Source organism: Lacerta agilis, chromosome 3 (assembly GCF_009819535.1).
Source record: "Lacerta agilis isolate rLacAgi1 chromosome 3, rLacAgi1.pri, whole genome shotgun sequence".
NCBI classification, from domain to species: domain Eukaryota; kingdom Metazoa; phylum Chordata; class Lepidosauria; order Squamata; family Lacertidae; genus Lacerta; species Lacerta agilis.
In genome coordinates this window covers 2,698,404-2,720,930 of record NC_046314.1, presented here as the reverse complement: position 1 = coordinate 2,720,930, position 22,527 = coordinate 2,698,404, and the positions used below count along the sequence as shown (strand labels likewise).

At 41.7% G+C, this 22,527-nt stretch overlaps 1 protein-coding gene across 7 annotated transcripts in view; it reads left to right on the top strand.

Annotated features, from left to right (window-relative positions):
• EHBP1 (EH domain binding protein 1) overlaps nucleotides 1-22,527 on the top strand; it is a 274,386-nt gene that overhangs the window by 161,107 nt on the left and 90,752 nt on the right. For all 7 annotated transcript variants that reach the window (XM_033145618.1, XM_033145622.1, XM_033145623.1 and 4 more), the window contains 2 exons: nucleotides 1,721-2,596; nucleotides 13,355-13,498. In XM_033145618.1, the coding sequence (XP_033001509.1) occupies nucleotides 1,721-2,596; nucleotides 13,355-13,498 (1,020 nt within the window). The remainder of the gene's footprint in view (nucleotides 1-1,720; nucleotides 2,597-13,354; nucleotides 13,499-22,527) is intronic.

Sequence of the window (22,527 nt, the reverse complement as noted above, 5' to 3'; positions counted from 1 at the left end):
TTTTCGTTGCGCGAGGCATTCGTCTTGCGAGGTACCACTGTATTTTTCTTTGTTATTTTACTTCCTTATCTTTAAAAGTGATCTGCATGCTCTCTTTGCTCCAGCTTAAAGCATTTTTAAAGATTACTTGTTTGTTGCTGCTATAAGCAAGAATCATTTAACAAGACTGTAGGCAATATTTAAAGGGCAGTTCTTTTGTGTAGAACTCTGCCTCTATTATTATTGCTACCCAAATGCTTATTGTTATGATGGGTGGCAGGGGTGTGAAGCTATTGCTTGCATACTTTGGAAGTGTGTCTCTGTGGACTCTGCACAGAGAAACAAATTGTGCCGCCATGCAGGATTCCGTCAGTGAGGGACGAACCAGTCAGAGTCAAGGGTAGAAAGCTAGTTATGTAATTATCAACAACTGGAGCCTACATTTGCTTGTTTTCCTATTCCCACCACACACACAGTTGCCACTTTTCTACTGTCTCTACTGTATTAAAGTGAAAGCCTGCAAGCAGGTACTGTGTTTGTTTGTTTTTAAACTTCACACAACACTTATAAAATGATAGATATAAAACAACAACAACAACAAAATAATGATGATATAGGTACTTTGTATTTACTGCAAGAGTATCCCTTAAAGTGCAGCTTTTTTCTATTCTCATATCTGGGGAAAAGTAAGTGGAGTGTCCTAAGCCTTCTCTCTGTCCCTGTGCCATTATGAAGGGAGCCTATTCTTATCTGCACAGATCTGTTTCTTTATCTGCATAGCCCCATCCTATATTCTGTATCCTCGTTGCACTAGAGTAGGGTTGCCATATTTCAAAGAATGGCAAAGTTGTTGAGCCCGGACAAAATCCCGGATATGTCTGGGAAATTCCGGAAATATTGCAGGGTGTGATAGTGTCTGCGTGTGATTGCATGTATACGGAGAGAGAAAGAAATCGTTAAGATTAAAAGTGTGTAGGCCAAGTGAAAAGAACCTCATCTTTGTTTTGTGATTGTCTACCAGAGATGGGCTGATCACCTGGATTCTTAGGCCCAGTTCACACAAACAAACAAGATGGTTAACCATGAAAAAAACAAAACAAAAACAAAAACAGCTGCACTCAGATTGCAGATGAAGGCACACATAATTGAATGTACCTTCATACAAAACTGTCTCTGCACACAGAGCAGTTAATGTCATCAAGACATACCGCCCCCCGTCATGTCTGTTCCCACCCCCCTTATTTATGATTATCATTGTTACTATTTTTTAGAATAGCAGTACAGTAAACAGCTTTATATTATAAATATATAATAGTAATAATACTTTATTAACAGCACAATGACACTTCTTTCAATTTCAGCAAACGGATCTCTGACCATATCTTATTTGAAGCTGATGTGACATTTCAATGTTGATTTCAATTGCGCTGAACATGATCGCAAAATGAACTCAGTTCAGAATCATATGTGTTTCCAACACTATTATGTGCTTCTTTTCAGTGTGTACTATCATAGAATCATAGAAGTAGAGTTGTAAGGAACCCCAGTGGTAATCTAGTTCAATCCCCTGCAATGCAGGAATCTCAGCTAAAGCATCCATGACAGATGGCCATCCAATATTTATTTATTTTATATTAAATGCTTGTAATCCTTTTAAGATTGTACAATGAAAACATTGACTTGAAAGCATTGACCTGTCTTGTACAATGAAAACATTGACTTTGTTTCTGTTTATTTTAAGGCCTATGATGGATTTGCCAGTTTAGGAATATCCCGGCTGCTAGAACCTTCTGACATGGTTTTGTTAGCAATTCCTGACAAACTGACTGTTATGACCTATCTTTATCAAATCCGGGCACATTTCAGTGGGCAAGAGCTAAATGTGGTTCAGATCGAAGCGAACAGTAGCAAAAGCACATACAAAGTGGGCAACTATGAAACAGACCCAAACAGTTCTGTTGATCAGGAAAAGTTTTATGCAGAACTAAATGACCTGAAACGGGAGCCAGAACTGCAGGAGCCTGAAGGGAGTGACTCTGTATTTATAAATGAGAGTGGAACTGGCAAGTCAGAAAGTGAGTGTCAGACACCAGACAAGCATCTAAGCCTAAATGTGGCTTCCCCTTCCTCTCACAGGACTAAAAGTGACACAGATCAACAAAAACAACAACAAAGCTTAGGAAGGACTTCTGGACTTGAGGAAACTGTGAAAAGCAGCACAGCACAAGCACAGCCCTTATTGGGAAGGAGAAAACTACTAAAAGCAGACACTTTGGATCTGAGTGATTTGGCACAAGTTAGCGATCCAAAAAGGGATGCTTTTCCAGAAACTTTATGTGATGAGACTGACAAAAAGGAACACCAGAATTCTGACATTACCATTAATTTCTCAGAACTAGAAAAACATGAACATCCAGATGTCAGCGAGAGAAGGAAATTGGGTTCTGAATTACATGTTGAAAAACCAGAAGTGGGAGATAAACCTGGATATTCCCACAGTAGGGATGCAGATGTTGATAAAAAATGTAATGCCTCTCAGAGGCAAATGGAGACTGACTCTGAATTTGAGACCAAAACAGCCATAACTCCAACAGATCTGACTGCAAAAACCGCACAGGTAAGGAAACAGGAAAAATTTGCGGAATAGTGCAGGGTAACTTCTCTAAAAGTTGAACATGCAATGCTATGTTTCATCATGTTAACTTTAAAGCACAGCTTATTTTTTATTGTATCTCAGATAAAATACAAAACCGTGTATATCTCTGGATAGAAATGTATTATGCTTTAAAACATCAAAGTGCTGATTCAAAGTGCAATATACAAAGTGCAATATAATGTTAAAGATGGTTATGCAAAAGTCTATAAGACATATGGGTCTATCTTCCCGATGTTGGAGAAGGTTATACAAAGTCATTCAGACGTGTGGGTATGTCCTATATAGACTTTGCCTCTGAGGAAATATCTATGTATACTTTTTGTATGATGATATTGTCAGTTTAGTTCTATAATTAATACATTTCTATCCAGAGATATACACGGTTTTGTATTTTATCTGAGGTACAGATACCATGACTGTCTGCTGTTGTTTCTATTTTTTATTGTATGGCTCAGCAAATATATAACTACAGGTAGATAATTTTGAAAACACATTGCATTGGAAGTAACTTCTAGCATCCTTTTTCCATGCTGTTGATCCTTTCTGTTTGAATGTTCTGTCTGTCTCCTCTTTCAGGAAATCATTTTGTATAATAAGCTTACTCAAACAGTCTGGGTTTTACGTGTTTTCCTTATGGAATGTGGAGTTATTTAATGTCCATAATATTTAGCATCTGTATGATGAATCATTGAAGTTCTTAATCTATGCCATTTCAGTAGTAACCACTGCATATGGCAAGCCACTCTCCCCCATCCCTATGCAGCAGGTGGGTGGCTAAGGCTGGGACGGTGGTGGCTTGCATGGGACCATATAGTAAGTATAGCGGAACTGAAATTTCATTTTGCAGCCATCCATACTTATCACCTGCATGCAATACCAGCACTTTAATCCCTATAAAATAATGCTACATTGCTTGAATAAAATCACTTACCATTCCTAATAGGATAATGTTAAAATTGCTAAGACCATTGATTGACTCAGGCAGAAGTAGCAGGCATGTTGTAGAAAATTATATTGAGCAATGACATGGGATGCTAGCCTGATCATATGATTGTGGATCAGAAACTGGTGGTTTCTAATTCCAGCTCTCATGAGAACACTGCAGATTCCATGTTGTAATTTTTTTGTACCAGTAAAAAATGATTACAGTACACTTAAAATATCTTTCAAATGTTGTTACAATCTAGTTAATGACAACTAGAAAAGCACTTCAAAGGTTTGTGTACATACTTTATAAACACTTGCTAGTCTAATTAAGATTCATCCTGTCTTGCTTAGGCATAGTTTCCAATATTACAAAATAGGTTTCGCTGCTTCAGAGTTCCTGCATATGGGATGCTTACAAATTACTGCATACAAGTTAGAAAAAGTTGTGTCACTTGCAAAAACCATACAAGTTTGTCTCTACAGCCTTCATACCAGGAGCAGCTGGAGGGGGGAGGGGGGAGTGCCCTGGGTTGGTGGACAATTATGTTGAAGTTGATTTTGGCGGCAGCAGCAACAAAATCGTAGAACCTGTGCTCAACCTGTCATTAGATAGTAATGTGTATTGCTTTATTTACTTCAGATAGTAGGCATTTCTCCCCACCACCACCACCACTCTATATTTACAACTCCTCTATTCCTGACATTTTAGGAGCAAAATAAAAATAAAAAATAGGAGTGTGGCAACCCTAGCAAACAAAAAAAAGAGATGGAGCATGTGCAGAGTTTTCATGTTTTAAACTTAACTTATCATAGCACCATCATGACTAAATAAATAAAATGGGGTATGTTTCTCATGTTCTGATTTGCTTGGGAGTAAACACAGTTTTGTTGAAATCCATCCCAGGGTTCATATGCAGAAATTACACAGAAATAGACCTACAATGTAGTTCTCATAACTGATTGTCAGCTGTACAGCAGTAAACAATACCCCAAAATTTCAGCCAGTTACCATTTATAGTTTTCATTCGGTAATTGAAAAAGGGCCCCCCCAAAATATCCATGCATTCTATTGATTTTTTGCCGTGTGTGTGCGTCCCAGTCACTGCTAACCTATGGGGTACAACAAATGTATTGTGTTTTTCAAGAAAAATAAATAAATAGGAAGTAAATAAAATTTCACACAAAAAAACAAACAAACAAGGACATGGGTTCATTTTGGGACTTTTTACCATCTCAAGAGACATTTGAACATGGCTTGGGATAGGAAAATACCCCAGATATGTCAGTTTTATATGACACTGGTAGTTGCTTGGGGTTGAAAACTACCCCATGAACTATCTGTGTCAATTTGATGATTTTCTCAAGTGAGGATAAAATAGAAACTTAGCATCACCACCATATTCAGCTTTTCCCACTGAAAGCTTGACTGGCGATCATGGCATTACTTTTGTGGGGCTGAACTGAAGTTATGCAACACTGAAGGACAAGCCACACACTCATAAGAAAGAGAAAGAACAACACTGATGATACAGTCTGAGTACACTCTGAAGTAAACATGTTGTCTCTTCAGCAGGTAGTCCCAGAATGACTGAGTTAGGCATCTTCTTTTCCCTCAGCACTTTGTAAGACACTCACATTCCACCAGTCTTCACTACCACAACACACATGTTCTTGACCCAAGGAAAGGATATTCTCAATTTCCCTGGGAATGAAAAAAACACCCAAACTCGAGTTTTGTATTAAATAAGTGGGGAAAAGCTGGGAGCTTCTGAGTTTTCTACCTTACCTTGAATGCTAACAAAAGTTTTGTTGTTGTTCAGTCGTTCAGTCGTGTCCGACTCTTCGTGACCCCATGGACCAGAGCACGCCAGGCACGCCTATCCTTCACTGCCTCTCGCAGTTTGGCCAAACTCATGTTAGTAGCTTCGAGAACACTGTCCAACCATCTCATCCTCTGTCGTCCCCTTCTCCTTGTGCCCTCCATCTTTCCCAACATCAGGGTCTTTTCTAGGGATTCTTCTCTTCTCATGAGGTGGCCAAAGTACTGGAGCCTCAACTTCAGGATCTGTCCTTCTAGTGAGTACTCAGGGCTGATTTCTTTGAGAATGGATAGGTTTGATCTTCTTGCAGTCCATGGGACTCTCAAGAGTCTCCTCCAGCACCATAATTCAAAAGCATCAATTCTACGGCGATCAGCCTTCTTTATGGTCCAGCTCTCACTTCCGTACATTACTACTGGGAAAACCATAGCTTCAGTGGCGGAGTAAGGCTCCGCGGTACCCGGGGCGGCAAAGGAAACGCCCCGGGGGCGGGGCGTCGTGACATCACATTGTGACGTCATGACGCTCCGCCCCCAGGGCGTTTCCGGGGGTGCCGGCGCCGCTTCTGCAGCCCTCTTTTAAGCCGAAGAGCTCGCTTTTAAGCTCTCCGGCTCAAAAGGAGGCTGTGGAAGCGGCGATCCGATGACAGAGTGCGCCTGCGCGTGCAGGCGCACTCCGTCGTCGGGCCGTGCGCTGCCGCTCCGAGGGTGACGGAGGGAGCGGCAGCGCGTGGGAATGGTGGGAGGGGCTGCCTCTTGTCCCCCCCACGTGCCGCCGTTCTCTCCGTTGCCCCAGGAGCAGCAGCACCGCACACACCGTGCGCTGCTGCTCCCGGGGGGACGGAGCCAGCGGCAGCGCGTGGGGCTGACAAGCGCCGGCCCCTCCTGCCACTCCCCACGCTGCCGGTCACCCCGGGAGCAGCAGCGCTGCACGGACGGGGTGCTCCCTCGGCCGTGCGCTGTTGCTCCTGGTGTGACGGAGGGAGCGGCAGCGCTTGGGAATGGCGGGAGGGGCTGCCGCTTGTCACCCCCATGCGCCGCCGCTCGCTCCGGTCGCCCCGGGAGCAACAGCGCACGGCCGAGGGAGCACCCCATCCGTGCAGCGCTGCTGCTCCCGGGGTGACCGGCGTTGCCTGGGGAGTGGCGGGAGGGGCGCCGCTTGTCGCCCCCACCCGCCGCTTGTCGCCCCTGTCGCCCGGGGGCGTACCGCCCCCACCGCACCCCCCTAGCGACGCCCCTGCATAGCTTTAACTATACGGACCTTTGTTGGCAAGGTGATGTCTTTGCTTTTTAAGATGCTGTCTAGGTTTGTCATTGCTTTTCTCCCAAGAAGCAGGCGTCTTCTGATTTCGTGACTGCTGTCACCATCTGCAGTGATCATGGAACCCAAGAAAGTGAAATCTCTCACTGCCTCCATTTCTTCCCCTTCTATTTGCCAGGAGGTGATGGGACCAGTGGCCATGATCTTAGTTTTTTTTATGTTGAGCTTCAGACCATATTTTGCGCTCTCTTCTTTCACCCTCATTAAAAGGTTCTTTAATTCTTCCTCACTTTCTGCCATCAAGGTAGTATCATCAGCATATCTGAGGTTGTTGATATTTTTTCCGGCAATCTTAATTCCGGTTGGGGATTCATCCAGTCCAGCCTTTCGCATGATGAATTCTGCATATAAGTTAAATAAGCAGGGAGACAATATACAGCCTTGTCGTACTCCTTTCCCAATTTTGAACCAATCAGTTGTTCCATATCCAGTTCTAACTGTAGCTTCTTGTCCCACATAGAGATTTCTCAGGAGACAAATGAGGTGATCCGGCACTCCCATTTCTTTAAGAACTTGCCATAGTTTGCTGTGGTCGACACAGTCAAATGCTTTTGCATAGTCAATGAAGCAGAAGTAGATGTTTTTCTGGAACTCTCTGGCTTTCTCCATAATCCAGCGCATGTTTGCAATTTGGTCTCTGGTTCCTCTGCCCCTTCGAAATCCAGCTTGCACTTCTGGGAGTTCTCGGTCCACATACTGCTTAAGCCTGCCTTGTAGAATTTTAAGCATAACCTTACTAGCGTGTGAAATGAGTGCGATTGTGCGGTAGTTGGAGCATTCTTTGGCACTGCCCTTCTTTGGGATTGGGATGTAGACTGATCTTCTCCAATCCTCTGGCCACTGCTGAGTTTTCCAAACTTGCTGGCATATTGAGTGTAGCACCTTAACAGCATCCTCTTTTAAAATTTTAAATAGTTCAGCTGGAATATCATCACTTCCACTGGCCTTGTTGTTAGCAAGGCTTTCTAAGGCCCATTTGACTTCACTCTCCAGGATGTCTGGCTCAAGGTCAGCAATCACATTACCTGGGGTGTATGAGACCTCCATATCTTTCTGGTATAATTCCTCTGTGTATTCTTGCCACCTCTTCTTGATGTCTTCTGCTTCTGTTAGGTCCTTTCCACTTTTGTCCTTAATTGTGGTAATCTTTGTACGAAATGTTCCTTTCATATCTCCAATTTTCTTGAATAAATCTCTGGTTTTTCCCATTCTGTTATTTTCCTCTATTTCTTTGCATTGCTCGTTTAGAAAGGCCCTCTTGTCTCTCCTTGCTATTCTTTGGAAATCTGCATTCAATTTCCTGTATCTTTCACGATCTCCTTCGCATTTTGCTTGTCTTCTCTCCCCCGCTATTTGTAAGGCCTCATTGGACAGCCACTTTGTTTGCAAAAGTTACTACGTTTTAAAGACTTCCAAAGTTAACACCTGTGGCCCTTCAGATGTTGTTGGACTTCAACTCCCATCATCCGTGACCACTGGTAATGCTGGCTGGGGCTGAGGGGAGTTTGAGTCTTGCAATATTTTGTTAGCCACATGTTGGCCACTCCAAGCATTAAGGTATAAGTTTGGTGGTCTCTAGTCCCTGGAAGTTTCAGCCACAATAAATCTGTTAGTTCTAAAAGTGCTACAGAATTCCTCTTCTGAGCTGGCTGCTCTTAAGTTCACTTGCTCTCACTCATAAATGAGGAAGCAGCTTTCTCCACTCCAAGAATCCCATACATAGTCCCATAGGTTGAATGGTATAATCCCAAACAAGCCAAGTTAAACTCAGCTCAGTCCATCCCTGCGAGGCTGCTCTCAGTACACAGGCAGCAACTCACACAGCCATTTGTGGCAAGACACATAGGAATCAGTTTCTTTGTTGTCTTTTGACTTCTTCCTCATGTACTGGTAATAAATATGAATAGGTCATCAGTTATTATTTTTATGGGGCTGCGATCTCATCTGGCCTGCTCTTTCCCACTGCTACAGTTGTCCATTCCCTGTGTCACAAAAGTCTACTTTATATTTGTTAGATGTTGGACTAAGACGTGGGATACCTGGGTCCTAGTCCGCACTGGGTGACCTTGGGCCACTTACTACCTCTTAGCCTAACCTACCAAGGTTGTTGTGAAGATAAAATGGGAAGAGGGAAAATCATGTGTGCCACCTTGAGCTAATTGCAGGAAAGGCAGGATATAAATATAAATTAAAAAATAAAATATTCCTAAATTGCCCTTCATCCAAGTATTCCAAGGAAGTGCTTTATAAGCACGAATGAATTAATTAATTCGTGTGGGAGATAAGTACAATAAAATCAGTGACCTTCTTAACAAACAACAGACTGAAAGACAAGAGCTATAAAAAAAAATCTACAGAGCAGGACTAAAGCAACATAACAGTTTAAAATGCCCGGGCAAATAAAATACCTAACTTGATGCAGAAAATAATGCATTGGCTGCACCTCCTTCAGGAGGGTGTTCCATAGTTAGAGTGCCACCATAGGGTTTAAAACCAGCAGCTAGAATTGGGTTTTGGAAGCAAATAAACAGCCAGTTTATTTCCAAATTGGTGTACGGTGAACCCACCTGGCTTTGAACTATTTGTGTGTCGAGGTCCCCAAGCCACCCCTCAAATAACACACACTTCACACAGAAATTTAAGTTTAAGGTTTTTGGCATAATTTTGGCCACAACTTTATTAAAATACAAAATGTTTAGGCATTTGTTCCATCTGGGGACAGACTGACATCCGCCCGCCTTGCGGAAGTCAGTAAAGGGGAAACACTTTGGGGAGAGAATTGGGGTTGGGGTGGCCAGGAACCTCACCTCTCCCCTAATGTTCCCAGGGGCTCTTGCGTGGCCCTAGCCCCTGACCAGGGGGTACGGACAAAAGCATGGTGATCCCCTGGATTCCTTTAACGGAATTCCCCGCGCAGCAGCAGCATTGGAGGGGCAGCTACAGCCAATCCTGACCCCTCCACCAACCAGTTTAATAACCAATGCCTAACCGCCAACTTTACAAGTTGTGACTACCATATTCTTCGGTCCATAAGGCGCTCCGGACCACTAGACGAACCTGTTCTTTAAAGGGGAAGAACCAGGAAAAAATATTTTCCTGGTTTGCCTCCTCTAAAAGGCAGGGAGGGGGGCGCTGGAGGGGGAGCCCTTCACAGCGGCTCATCCCCGCTTGCTTTAAAGGGACATGGGGACGAGGGGAGAACGCTCCGTTTCTCCCCTTGTCCCCATGTCCCTTTAAAGCATGCGGGGATGAACCTGCTTTTGGCATCGGCGCGCGGGGTGGTGGAGAAAGCAGCAGCATCCCCGCTGTTTTCTCCACCACCCTGCACCTTGCACAATGCGTGGGGTGGTGGAGGAAATCCTCCGCCAACCTCCCTGCCATCCACCGATCCCAAAAGCAGGCATCGCAGCTGCCTCCCCCCACCTCCCACCGAACGCGGTGGGGGGTGGGGAGAGGCAGCGGGAAGCGAAGGGGATGTTGCTGGATCGTGCCAGCACCTGGCACGACCCAGCACCTGGCACAACCCAGCAACATCCCCTTCGCTTCCTGCTGCCTCCCCCCATCTCCCGCCGCGTTCAGCGGGAGGTGGGGGGAGGCACGGAGATGTTTGCTGCATCATGCCCATCACCTTTCGGCGAACGGAGGTACTGGCACGATACAGCAACATCACCGCTGCCTCTCCCCACCTCCCGCCGAATGCGGCGGGGGATGGGGGAGGTCGCGGGAGCGAAACCTTCGCTCCATAAGGCGCACAGGGATTTTCCCTTCTTTTTTAGGAGGGCAAAAGTGCGTCTTATGGAGTGTAAAATACAGTAATTGCTATGTAGTAGGCAAAAACCAAATGGCACCAGCCAATCAGCCAAATGGAAAAATTCCTACCAGGCCCCTGCCCCAAAAGCAGATGACCCCATGAAAGGCATAGCAAGGTCAACGCAGAAGCCTAAATTAGAGGGAGGGAGGGAGGGCGGGTGATCTGATGCACGTAGCGAAGAGGGGCTCATGCTGCGTGCCAGAAACATATATAGCCTCTGGGCTGTCCATCAAAACTTGCAACATTAAATTCTCCCCAACAACACGCAGAACCCAATCACAGTCCTTGGCCCTGCACCAGAGGGGTGTCTTGTTGGCCCCCACCGCAACACGTGCTCTCCTTGAAGGAGAACTCACTTTAACATTCTGGCAGCCTAATTATACACTAATTGAAACTTCCTGGTAATCTTCAAGGGCAACCTCACATATAACATATTACAATAATCCAGCCAGGAGATGTATATTGGGAGCCACTTTTCCATCAGATTTTCTGGAATGATGAGAGATACTGTGCAGTTGCTCAAATCTAATGTTTCCATGATGATGATTATTTTTTAAAATAAATCCATGTTTTAAAAGGATGATTCAGAAGGGTTCCAGGCCAGCAAATCCCTGCCCATTTCTTGCTGTGGATAAGCATAAGTAGAAACCCCTACATAAAAGCCATGAACATTTCTTCTTTTTTGGCCTGGGACAACTAATTGTAAACTCAGGATTTAGCAGTATCAGTTATGTGTACATGCTGTCTGTTGTCTTGTTTCTTTGTCTGTAGGACGGACATTGTTCCACTGTACTTTATAGCTAGAGACCTGCTCTTTTAATATGTGTCTTTAAAAAAGAAATGAATAATAGTGGGGAAAGGGTATATTTCTTCCAAATGACCTTGCAATCTATCCTTGACTCTCAGCCTCACACATTAAAAATACTTTAAAATATGAACATTCTAAATTTGGACAGTTTTACTGCTGTGCTCATCCATTAAAAAACGGGACAGGCACTGCTGGGCCAGATTCTAATTTGGATTGGGGCAAAGGGGCACTTTCTTCTGGGCACAGTTTTGAATGAAAGGGTTGGGTATTCTTATGACAAGCATGAAGGGGAGGAGAGCCATACAGCATCAGTATGATCAGAAGGGAACACCAGGGGTGAAGTGACAGGCCGGCCCAAAGGTGCTTCCTTCTCTAGGCCATGGCTCAGCCTGCCATTTGGTGCAATGTTCTTCAACCAGTGGTACTTCACAGTATGTCAGATGGTTTAAGTATCACCAGTTGAAATATACTGCTTTAGTTGTTTGCTTGCCTCACAAGCCATGGCTAAAAGAACATGCATTTCTTCCCCTATAGCAGTGTTGGCAAACCTATGGCAGGTGTGCCAGAGTGGGCACACAGAGCCCTCACTGCTGCCACGCGCGCCATCCGCACTGTTGTTTTGTTGTTTTTTCCATTTGTGCTCCTTCTCCTCCCCACGCCACTGCGTGCATCCACAGCTTAAACCCGGAACTTTTTTTTTCTTTTTCTTTTTCTTTTTCTTTTTTTTTTTGCTGGTAGCCGGCAATTGGTCTGTTTTTCAATTGGCTGCAGCAGTGGCTGTTTCTGATTAGGTGTAACAGCATTCATTATTTGACCCTCATGATTTTTTTTCTGCACTTTTTCAGTGCTGCGTGGTAGTTCCCAGCTCCCCCCTCCAAGCCAGGCCTCGCCCATTCCCTTCCGCCCACCCCCCAGCTCCAATCCTCTGCAGGCCCCTTGTCTCCCGTGGGCCTGACCTGTATGGGCTAGGAGGGCACCTGCATCCTCCACCTCCCTGCGCGCCTGGCCCAGCCCAGCCTCACCCCTTTGCCGCGGTGATGTTGGTGGAGGGAGGGAGGAGGATGGGGAAGACCACGCTGGGATCACGGGCAGGGAGCAAGCAGGCAGGCAGCTGCGGCAGTTGGGCTGGCTGGCTGGGGTGGGGCCTCTCCCTCTCCTCCTGGCCGCCACTCACCTGGCCTCAGGGCTGCTCCGTCCTCCCCACTGCAGGAGCCCAGGAGCGAGCTAGCCAGCTAGCCAGGGAACACGCCTGGCGGGAGGGGAGGGAGAAGGCGAGAACTGCAGCGATTTTTCTGTTCTGTCTCTACCCAATAAAAAGCTCAAAAACTTAGGGCACTTTGCGATAAATAAGTGGGTTTTGGTGTGCAGTTTGGGCATTTGGTCTCTAAAAGGTTTGCCACCACTGCCCTATAGTATGGTTACACTTAGCATTGCAATGTGCAGGTCCCTCTTAGAGTACAAGGTGTGTGTCACATCAGGAGTCTCAAGTTAGTTTAATTTTATATGACTGGATCCACATTGGTTCTCTGCTCGACATATGCTTTTGACTGCAAAAATTCTGCTTCATTTCCTTCTGTTGTCTTAAGTGATACTGTTGCATGCTTGCTATACAGTATTCCCTTGAGGGCCACACCTGTGTAAACATTGCTTACTGGCAGCACAGTATAGCATCACTTTGGCCCCATTCACACATTATGGTAAACCACAATTAAGTAGCTTGCTGTGAACAATGAGATGACTCTCAGAAGCAACAAGCAATACTTGCTGATTTAGCAGTACTTTCAAACCTGGAATTTGTGCTTTCTTTCGCTCCAAAGTACCAAGACTGAACTCTGGCTTCACATTGTGCTCTGAGTAAAACAAACCATGATCCCCACTGAGATCCTACTCATACAAAGGGCAGAATGAAACAGGAGACTTACCATGGTTTACTGTGACATGCAAATTGGTTTACTGTGACATGCAAATGCAAGCATTGTGCATACAGGATAATTGGGGGCTTATTTCTCATTCATTTTTGTTTTATATTTAAGCAACGAATGTTATCAAGACAAGAAGAATTAAAAGAACGGGCAAGAGTTCTGCTTGAACAAGCAAGAAGAGATGCAGCTTTAAAGGCAGGAAATAGGCAGCTCTCCAGTTCAACGATCTCAGGCCGCTCTAAGCAACCAAATGATGTAAGGAATATTGGCCATCATGGCTGTTAACAGATTATATAGTATTCCTTTTCTGCCTTTTTTTATTTGGTTAGTGAACTAAATTAACTGTTACTGGACATAACACTAAAGCATAGTAATATGTGGAGATGGCAGCAGGGTATTATTTATGGGTGATTTTGCCTATCCTACAAGTGCTGAGCGTTCATCTCCTCCAACCAAGAGCTGATTATTTTCCTACTGACTGAGGCCAATGAAAGATCGAAAGTCGGTTGAAAGCAGTGCTCTTTGAGTGCTAGCCGGTTTAAGATATTAGTCAGATGAAAGGCAAAGTTATCTGTCATGTTACAGTGTTGCACCCAGTACTGTTTCTCACAGTGACCCTCCTTTTATCATCAGAATGAATTATTCTCATAGCACTGGAAAGCATAGCTAAGCAAACCTGGGTCCAATGGGGAGGCAGCTGCAGTTGCCTATTGCTCCACCAATAACCTCAGTGGTGACCTGGAGGGGACTGCAATCTCTGGAGATGAAAGCTAATTAAATTTTTATGCAATCCTTTCCAAAGCTGAGGTTGCCTGTTGTGTCACATTATGTGCTATAATTTTGCAATTCTAACCATTTGCACATGAGAAACTGTGCTAGTACTGCAGTGCTCATTTTGCTAATGACTGCAGTATGGCCAAAATCTTTCAAGCCTTTCAATAAACCCTCAATTTGTATTTGCAAGTGTAAATTGCCTTGCCCCAGTCTTACCTGATTTTACTTTTTACTTTACTCATATTTGCACATGTGTAATTGCTGGGAAGGTTTTACATGCTAACCTGTCCAGGCTTCGTAGTGAATAGCTTTTATCCACAGAAAAAAAAATCAATGCAATTGGTCAATGATTTCTCTATGCATCTAGCTTTGAATTCCATTAAGGTGACCTGACTGAATGTTGTATTTACATTTCAGATTGGTATCAAGTTGTTTTTTATTGTTGTAGTTTAATCTTAAACCATCATAGGAAATTGTATTTAACTGTAATTTGAATTCTCCATGGCACAGAATAATTTTTAAAGAGCAAAACTGAGCACTCCTCATATCAATCATGTATTTTTCATTAACATTATAGGACAATGTACCTAGCTACAATATGTTAAGTACTACACACAACTCTGCCACTGATAGCAGAATTGTGGCCTTGTACCATCTGGTGGTTTGTACAATCATTTTGCTCATCTCAGATACTATCCAGTCACTGATTTATCATTAAAGAAGTACCGGGTAGTTTTGCTTAATTTTGAACATCTCCACCTTTGCAATAAGCCTCTAAACACCACATTTATCTCCAGTAGTTTTTATCCCTGTTGATATAAAATGTTTATTATTTTTCAGAGGAAACCATGGTAAGAATGATTTATATAGCCTAAGTAGAATATATATTTACCTTATCATTAAGAATTCCCCTTCCCCTCCCCCCCTACAAACATTTTGTCACTGCTCCCTTATTACTTTATGAAAAGAATTTTCAACAAGGTACAAGCTTCATAGTTTTCCAAACCCCACTTTTCTCATCATGAGGATAAAATAATGATTGCAGGTTTTTTCATCTGATGAACATAGCAAAACTGCGTTCATGGTATACTTCTTTCATGGTTCCATACAGCATTCATGGTTCACCTCCCTGAGGGGTGTGGGATGCATGTGCCTGAGACTGGTACTTTGTTCTCCAGAAGGAAATGAATGAACATGTCTTTGGATTGTTGTGATTTATCTCTTTAAATATCCCACACATATGCAAGCATCAACGTAATAGTTCAGCGTTTTGCAATTAAACAAGTAGTGATGCAGTTCCCCCCCCCCACAAACTACAGCACAGATATTGTTGTTGTCACAGTTTTCAGATGCCTCTGTAAGTAGTCAGGCAATATATAATTGAATCAAGAGAGATGTGGGAGGAAGATGCACCAAACTTAAAATGGATTTGGAAATTATTCAAAACAATGCATTTCCCCAAATAACCCTGAATCTGTAGTTTCATGAGGCTGCTGGAAATTATATTTGAGCTAGTTACTTGCCTTCTTTGGACCCTGGGGAAAACCCAGGGGAGTCTGTGAGGCAAGATGTCTTGGAAGAAAAATGAAATCACTGTATATCTATTGATTTATATTAGTAACTTTGTACAGTGGTACCTCGGTTTACGAACTTAATCCGTTCCGGAAGTCCGTTCTTAAACCAAAACCGTTCTTAAACCGAGGCATGCTTCCCCTAATGAGGCCTCCCGCTGCCGGTGCCCTTTCACTGTTCGGATTCTGTTCTTAGACGGAGGTAAACTTCTCAAACTTCTCAAAGACACTATTTCCGGTTTTGCAGAGTTTGTAAACCAAATCATTCTTAAACCGGACTGTTCTTAAACCGAGGTACCACTGTAGAAATAATAGAATCATAGAATCATAGAGTTGGAAGAGACCACAAGGGCCATCCAGTCCAACCCCCTGCCAAGCAGGAAACACCATCAAAGCATTCCTGACAGATGGCTGTCAAGCCTCTGCTTAAAGACCTCCAAAGAAGGAGACTCCACCACGCTCCTTGGCAGCAAATTTGACTAACATAACATTTTTTTATATGTAAATGTGTTTTTTGTAATATTTGGTTTAAGTTGTCTGTTGTTGCTTCAGTTTATTGTACACCACTTAGAAATATTTTTAGAGTATTAAGCAGTATAGAAATTAATCAAGCTACAGTTCCTAGAATTTTAGCCCTCACCCAAACCTTCATTTTTTTGGTCAGCGTGCAGTGAAACAACAAAACTGAGGAATTCGCTTTTGTATATGTACACAAAGCGTTTGTGCATTGTGCTTTTTCCAAAGTGCGTGACAGAAGCTTTTGACACAGCTTTTTCTTATGTCAGGATTATATTCTATAGTTTTTAAGAAAACCTGTTCACTACTTTCATTAAGAAAGTTTATCAGTTAGGTTTGGAGAGTTACCAAATTAAACTGTGGCATGTTGCTTTGCCTTGCTTCACCCAGCACACTGGACATGGTGTTCCTCATATATTTCTTATGCTCTTTACACTTGTTGAGGAAATATTGCTCAGTTAATGTTAGGAATCCTAATGTTGCAAGGATGGGAGGCAGCCACTTTCAGTGGCACCTGTCAGCCACTTTCAGTGGCACCTGTCTGCTGGTCTTGCAGCATCACTATGTGTGGGGTATAGTAATATCAAAACAAAAGTAGAGCAATGAGCTTCAGGGAACCCTTTCCCTATTGCTTGCAGGAAACCCTGTGAGGAGGAAGCCCTTCTATCTGCTGCAAATTCCTGCTCACTGCTTAGGAGTCTCTGGCCTATTCTGTACGGTGCACACTCCATTGCATTGGATTTTGCATTGGATTTTGGCTGAACCTCTTGGGCCTAGTTATTGTCCCTACACAAAGTGTGTACCCTAGTCGAAACAAAATAGAAAATTCTTTCCAGTAGCACCTTAGAGACCAGCTGAGTTTGTTCTTGGTATGAGCTTTCGTGTGCATGCACACTTCTTCAGATACTGTGTACCCTAGGACATACCTAAAGGCCCTGTGTAACCACATATTGGAGAGGGAGATCCATACTGATGAGCAAGCTGTCTTTCAGGGAAGCTCAGCTGCCTTTAGTAGTGTTCTTATTGTGGAATCCCAGTGAGCCTCTGCAAAATCTTAAGCCTTCCTGCAACACAGTTTGAAACCCTGTGAATTAGAGGGACAGAGTAGTTTTAAAATTTGAACTTAATCCCCATTTCCTCAATTTCAGCTCATTATTTAAAACAAGATATTTTACATGTTTATTTTACTAGCCTCTCTTGTGTGTGTAAAAAAGGGGGGGTGTAATTGTTAAAATGTTGGGACTCCACAGTCCTGCTAACAATAAGAAAAAAGGGTACAGATTTTCACCAAAAAAAAACAGCTACTTATAGACATGGAAATACTGCATGCATAAGTTGGGGCAATATTTATGCTGAAAATATATCAGTTAGATACATTTATTTATATTACTGTCCTGCTCCAGCAACTTGTTTTAGTTGTATCTAATGCATACTTAATACATACTTCGTATTCCAGGTTTTGCCTATTACATATCATTTCCATGTACTGTATAGGACAGTGTTTTTCAACCACTGTTCCGCGGCACACTAGTGTGCCGCGAGATGTTGCCTGGTGTGCCGTGGGAAAAATTGAAAAGTAATTATAAAATACTTTCTTTGTGTTTATTTGATTCCTATTCAAGAGAATTACTTTATATATAGTCAATATAGGCACAGAGTTAATTTTTTTAAACATTTTCTAATGGTGGTGTGCCTCGTGATTTTTTTCATGAAACAAGTGTGCCTTTGCCCAAAAAAGGTTGAAAAACACTGGTATAGGAGATATTTTAATAGGGAAGTGGAAACTTTTTAACATGCAAACTGACCCATATGAAGCAAAAATAATTTGTGGCAATCTTAATAAATCATCAGGCAAGCAATTTCCCAGAAAGGGAATGCTTCACCTGATTTTTTTTGGGGGGGGGGGACACAGATATAATTCTGGCATTAATTAAAACTACAAAAGAGCTTTTCCAGTGTCAGTTAAAAATTGTCATATATTAACTTTATTGGTTATTGATCCCATCCAATATTAGTCCCACTACCACCATCACTATGATACAAACAAAATATACAGATATTTGGAGGGCTGCTGGTACATTACCAAAAGGCATATGTCATAGGATGAACAAGTTGAAAGTTGCATTTGACAGAGAGCTGTTAAGCTTCATTTGTAGCTGTTATAAGTGAAATTGTATCTAAATTTTGTGGAACAGAAAGCAAGATATAGATTCTACACAAGACTGTGCACAGGTTTACTTATTATTATTATTATTATTATTATTATTATTATTATTATTAACTTAAGCAAATTGTCAGAACATACTGTTGCACTGCAGTTCACTACAGCTTTCCTCAAAAGAAAGGCTATCTCTCCCTATCCAGAAGGTAACGGCATCTTTGTCTAACTGCCTAAAGAGGCACTACCAAGTTTCTAAATTATTTGGATTTACATTATCAGTAAATTGCTTATGAGAAATGAGAGAACCAAGAGAATAAGGCTGGCTGCTATCAATTAAACGTACAACAGATCCCTTTTTAAATATATTGAAGGGTGAGACTTTATAGAAGGCAACCTTGCCCTTTGATGATAATTGGAAAATATTGATTTGGGGGGGAAAGACTAATCTGTCATGCTGATAATTGTGACCAGATTTAGATATGATCATCAGATTGCCATTAGATTACAAAAGAAACAGTTACTATCTAATTGTTAAAAAGATTGAACATTATTTTGATAATCCTTGAGTGTTGGTATCTTATTCACTGTTGGCCATATTTGTCTTCCATCTGTGCCTCTAAAAAGCTGTCAAATGTGGTTTAAGCTGATAAGGGTATTCACAATAATATTTAAATATCATGAATATGAATTTTTTATAGCTATTTTAAACTGCATATGTTGTCTTAACTGACAGAAAATACAAAACATTTATAGAAAGCAAACTTGTTCATCTTCTGAGGATCTGTGTAGTCTGATCCAGTTTTAATTCACACTAATATTATATTTTTATGGAGGAACTTTATCTTCTTTTAAGGTTTAAAATGTTTTGATGGCATACCTACTATGTTTTTGTAGTAACTGAAGAGGGGGGAAGAAATGCATTTCTTCAGAGCACAAAATTTGGCATGCACCACACGCATAAATAATACATTGCCTTTTGCTGTATATTGTTAGAACTTAGAATCAGATATATTTTAATGAGCTCTTTTGCTTTCATAACAAGTAACAAATAAAAATAATCTTACTATGTAAATATTATTTGGGGTGCAGAATAGATCAATTTTGGGTTTAAATTAAGTGGTTAATTCTGCCACAAGTTATTTTTAACACTTGTGAAGGATGCGGCCTGGGGGACATCACTTAGGTTTCAACAGACATAAATTATTTGGTTTTTTAACTTGCATGTTGTCTGACCTGTGTCATTCACTATTAAACAATACTGAAAATGCCCTGTCAAAATTTAGCAACGTGTTTCTAGGCCATTTGAAGAAGCACTAACCTTTTTCAAGAACCCAAATATTTTCTTGTTTGCCCATAAAGGCCAGCAGTGAAGTGATCTCGTATTTCAGAGAGATCATTTCTGTACAAAGCCAATACTTTTTCTTAGCACCAGGGATGCTCTTTTTATGCAGCTGCTAATGACCATAAATGTTTTTGTGTGGCTGTTTTCAATTCATCCCAGGATGATATCAACATTACTTAGAGCCGTATGTTTCATTGCCTATTCTGTTATTTCTCAGCATGCACGAGGGTAGAGTTAAAATCTTTATTCATTTCATTTTAAAATGTTCCTTTTGTTCTCCTTATCATGTTTCTGGCTTTCCCAAGGATATATGCCTTGAACGAAAAGTCACATGTGCATTACTAATTGTGTGCCATTGTATTTACAGTTCCTAGTGGTGGCACTGTGAAGCTACTAATTCTTTTGCTTCACTTGATGTAAAATAATCTGAGCTTCTTTGATAGCAGTGAAACAGTATTAATTGTTTTGTACATTTCTTGGTCACTCTACTTAGGTGGTCTTCATAATCTATTAGAACTTTCAGCCAGATTTTTGTAATGTCATGCCTCCAGCGGAGATTAAATTGGTAATTAATGAACAGTCTTTGGCAATGTAAACCACATACCGTTAATTTTCCCCTCTCCCCCCCCCCAACCCCGAATTTTTTAGAAGTTGTCGTCTCTGTCAGAAAGCATTGTGCCACCTTGCTACAGCCCCTTGGCATCAAACCACAACGGCTTGATTTTTGCAGCCATTAGTAGATCAGAGCAGTAATTTCACAGTATTTTGGTCAGGGTAATTATAGTACCAAGTACTTAGTAGAGTTGGGAATTTCACACAAGAAGTCCAGAAATACCAGGTGAGCTTCCTTGTGTTCACTGGGTCGTTATGATTAGTTTAATTGGGCTTTGTTTGATTTTAGCCGCAGGGATTCTTTGTGCCAAGGCAGTGCAGTGACTTTCCACTTTAGGGTTTCTGACAGGAACCAGGGCAAAAATGAACCCTTTGAAGTAGGACTCTTCAAAACAGCAACTTTTAAAAAATGGGTGAGGGGCAGAAAGACAGCGAAACATTAGTGTAAATAGTTAAATGGGGAAATCATTCAGAAAGTACTTCTGCTAGACTCTTATTTTTGTGTTTTCCGTGGGTGTTGGCTTTCAATACTGCATTGTCTAGAAAATCAAATCATAGCCTTTAGAAAGAAGGGTACTTTGTGTATCATATAGTTCGAGTCATAATTTTTAGTCCTAAATGTTACGTAATATACTTTTGCCACTATTTTTCCTGGATAAAGAAAGTGTGTTAATGTTACTTCCTACATAACTCCCACAAACTGTCTCAAATATCTTCTGATAAAACAGTGGTTTTGAACAACTCCCTTTTTAGAAAATATACTACTTCTTCACACAGTTATAACTTCCATAATATAATGTTTGCTTTATCTAGTTTTTAATGCTTCTTTTTCTTCTCTGTTTTTACTTCGAGGGAACGGACTAGGCACAAAGAGAGTTGATCATTGTTTTTTTGTAAAATAAATAAAAGCATTCCAGTGTAAAAATCATAACACCTAGTGTGAAGAATATCGGGGATGGATGGATGCATATTTGCCTCTGCAAATGTACTCTTACCCTGCAGCTGCACACAAAGTGGTCTTGCATGTTATAAAGTAATAGGTAAAAGGTGTTCATACTTCACTGACCAACTAAAGGTGTAGTTGTCTTCAGCTGCATATTGTGCGCACTAAAGTTAAAATAGTCACTTGCCTGCTGGCTTCCAAATTAAATGAGTGTCACTAGTCGCTCCTTCTGGAAGCCTTAATGAAACCGAATAGTTCACTATGAATTTGGACCTAACCATTGGGGTGTTTCATGCAGTCTTGTCAGTTGATGTTCATGAATTGACTTGAACAGAGATCAAAGTGTTTCTCAAAATGGAGAATCTGTGAGAGAGACAGCTCCTTCAATTGCGCCACAAGAGCTAATCAAGCCATCAGTTCTTTATGCACTCTACGTGCCTTTAGAATTTAATACCCAAAGGTTTGTCAGTACAAATTGAAATTCTAGTTTTATGCTTGCCACCCCAGCAATCCAAAAAAATCAGCAATAGTATGTTGAAGGCCTCCCCTGACCCTCCCCCAGTATGTATGTATTATGTATGTATGTATATATTTACTTACTTACTTACTTACTTACTTACTTGCTTACTTACAATAGTGCTGAAATTCAATATAAATATCTGGTCAACATCATGGATAGGATCATTTCTCCTCTAAGGGGAAAATGTTAAATAAAAAAAGGACAGTAGCTTTTAGTGAATTTTAGTGCTTTGTTAGGATCCGATTTTCAGGAATGAGAAAAGTAGAGCTCAAGAATAGTTTTTCCTTTTTATTATTTTGATAGCTAATGAACTGGAGACACTTCAAATTGGCCTCAGAATACAGTTTTTCAAGTGCCAGGGGGGGGGGAATCCCCTATGTGCCCTCTTTTCTTTTTTAATTGATATTGTTTAGATGATGGGGTGCAGAATGGTATGGCAGATTTTTCTATTTCAGAAGCAATATTAAGGGATTTAGGCTTATTTAGCCTGAAGGTTTTCACACTAATGAGAGCACTTAAGTTACATTGAGGCATTGATTAGACAGCCCATTTATCAACTTGAGCTTGAGATTTTGTATACTAGGATATATATATTATTCACTTTCTGTTGTCCTCCTTCATTCTTAAATTATCTACTGTCTTCCCTAATGTAGTTATAATGTAAAGGGCTGGATGTAAATTGCAGGAGTGCTGTTTTGGTTTCATTTTAGGGATTGGGGGCTTTCCCCTCTTCTTTGTTGCATAAGAGAGAAGATGCCAGAACTATGATGTGAATTCAAATTATTTGTATTTATTTTAATTGGGCCTGAATGCCAAACTCTTTGTTTTTCAAAATAATCAGTATG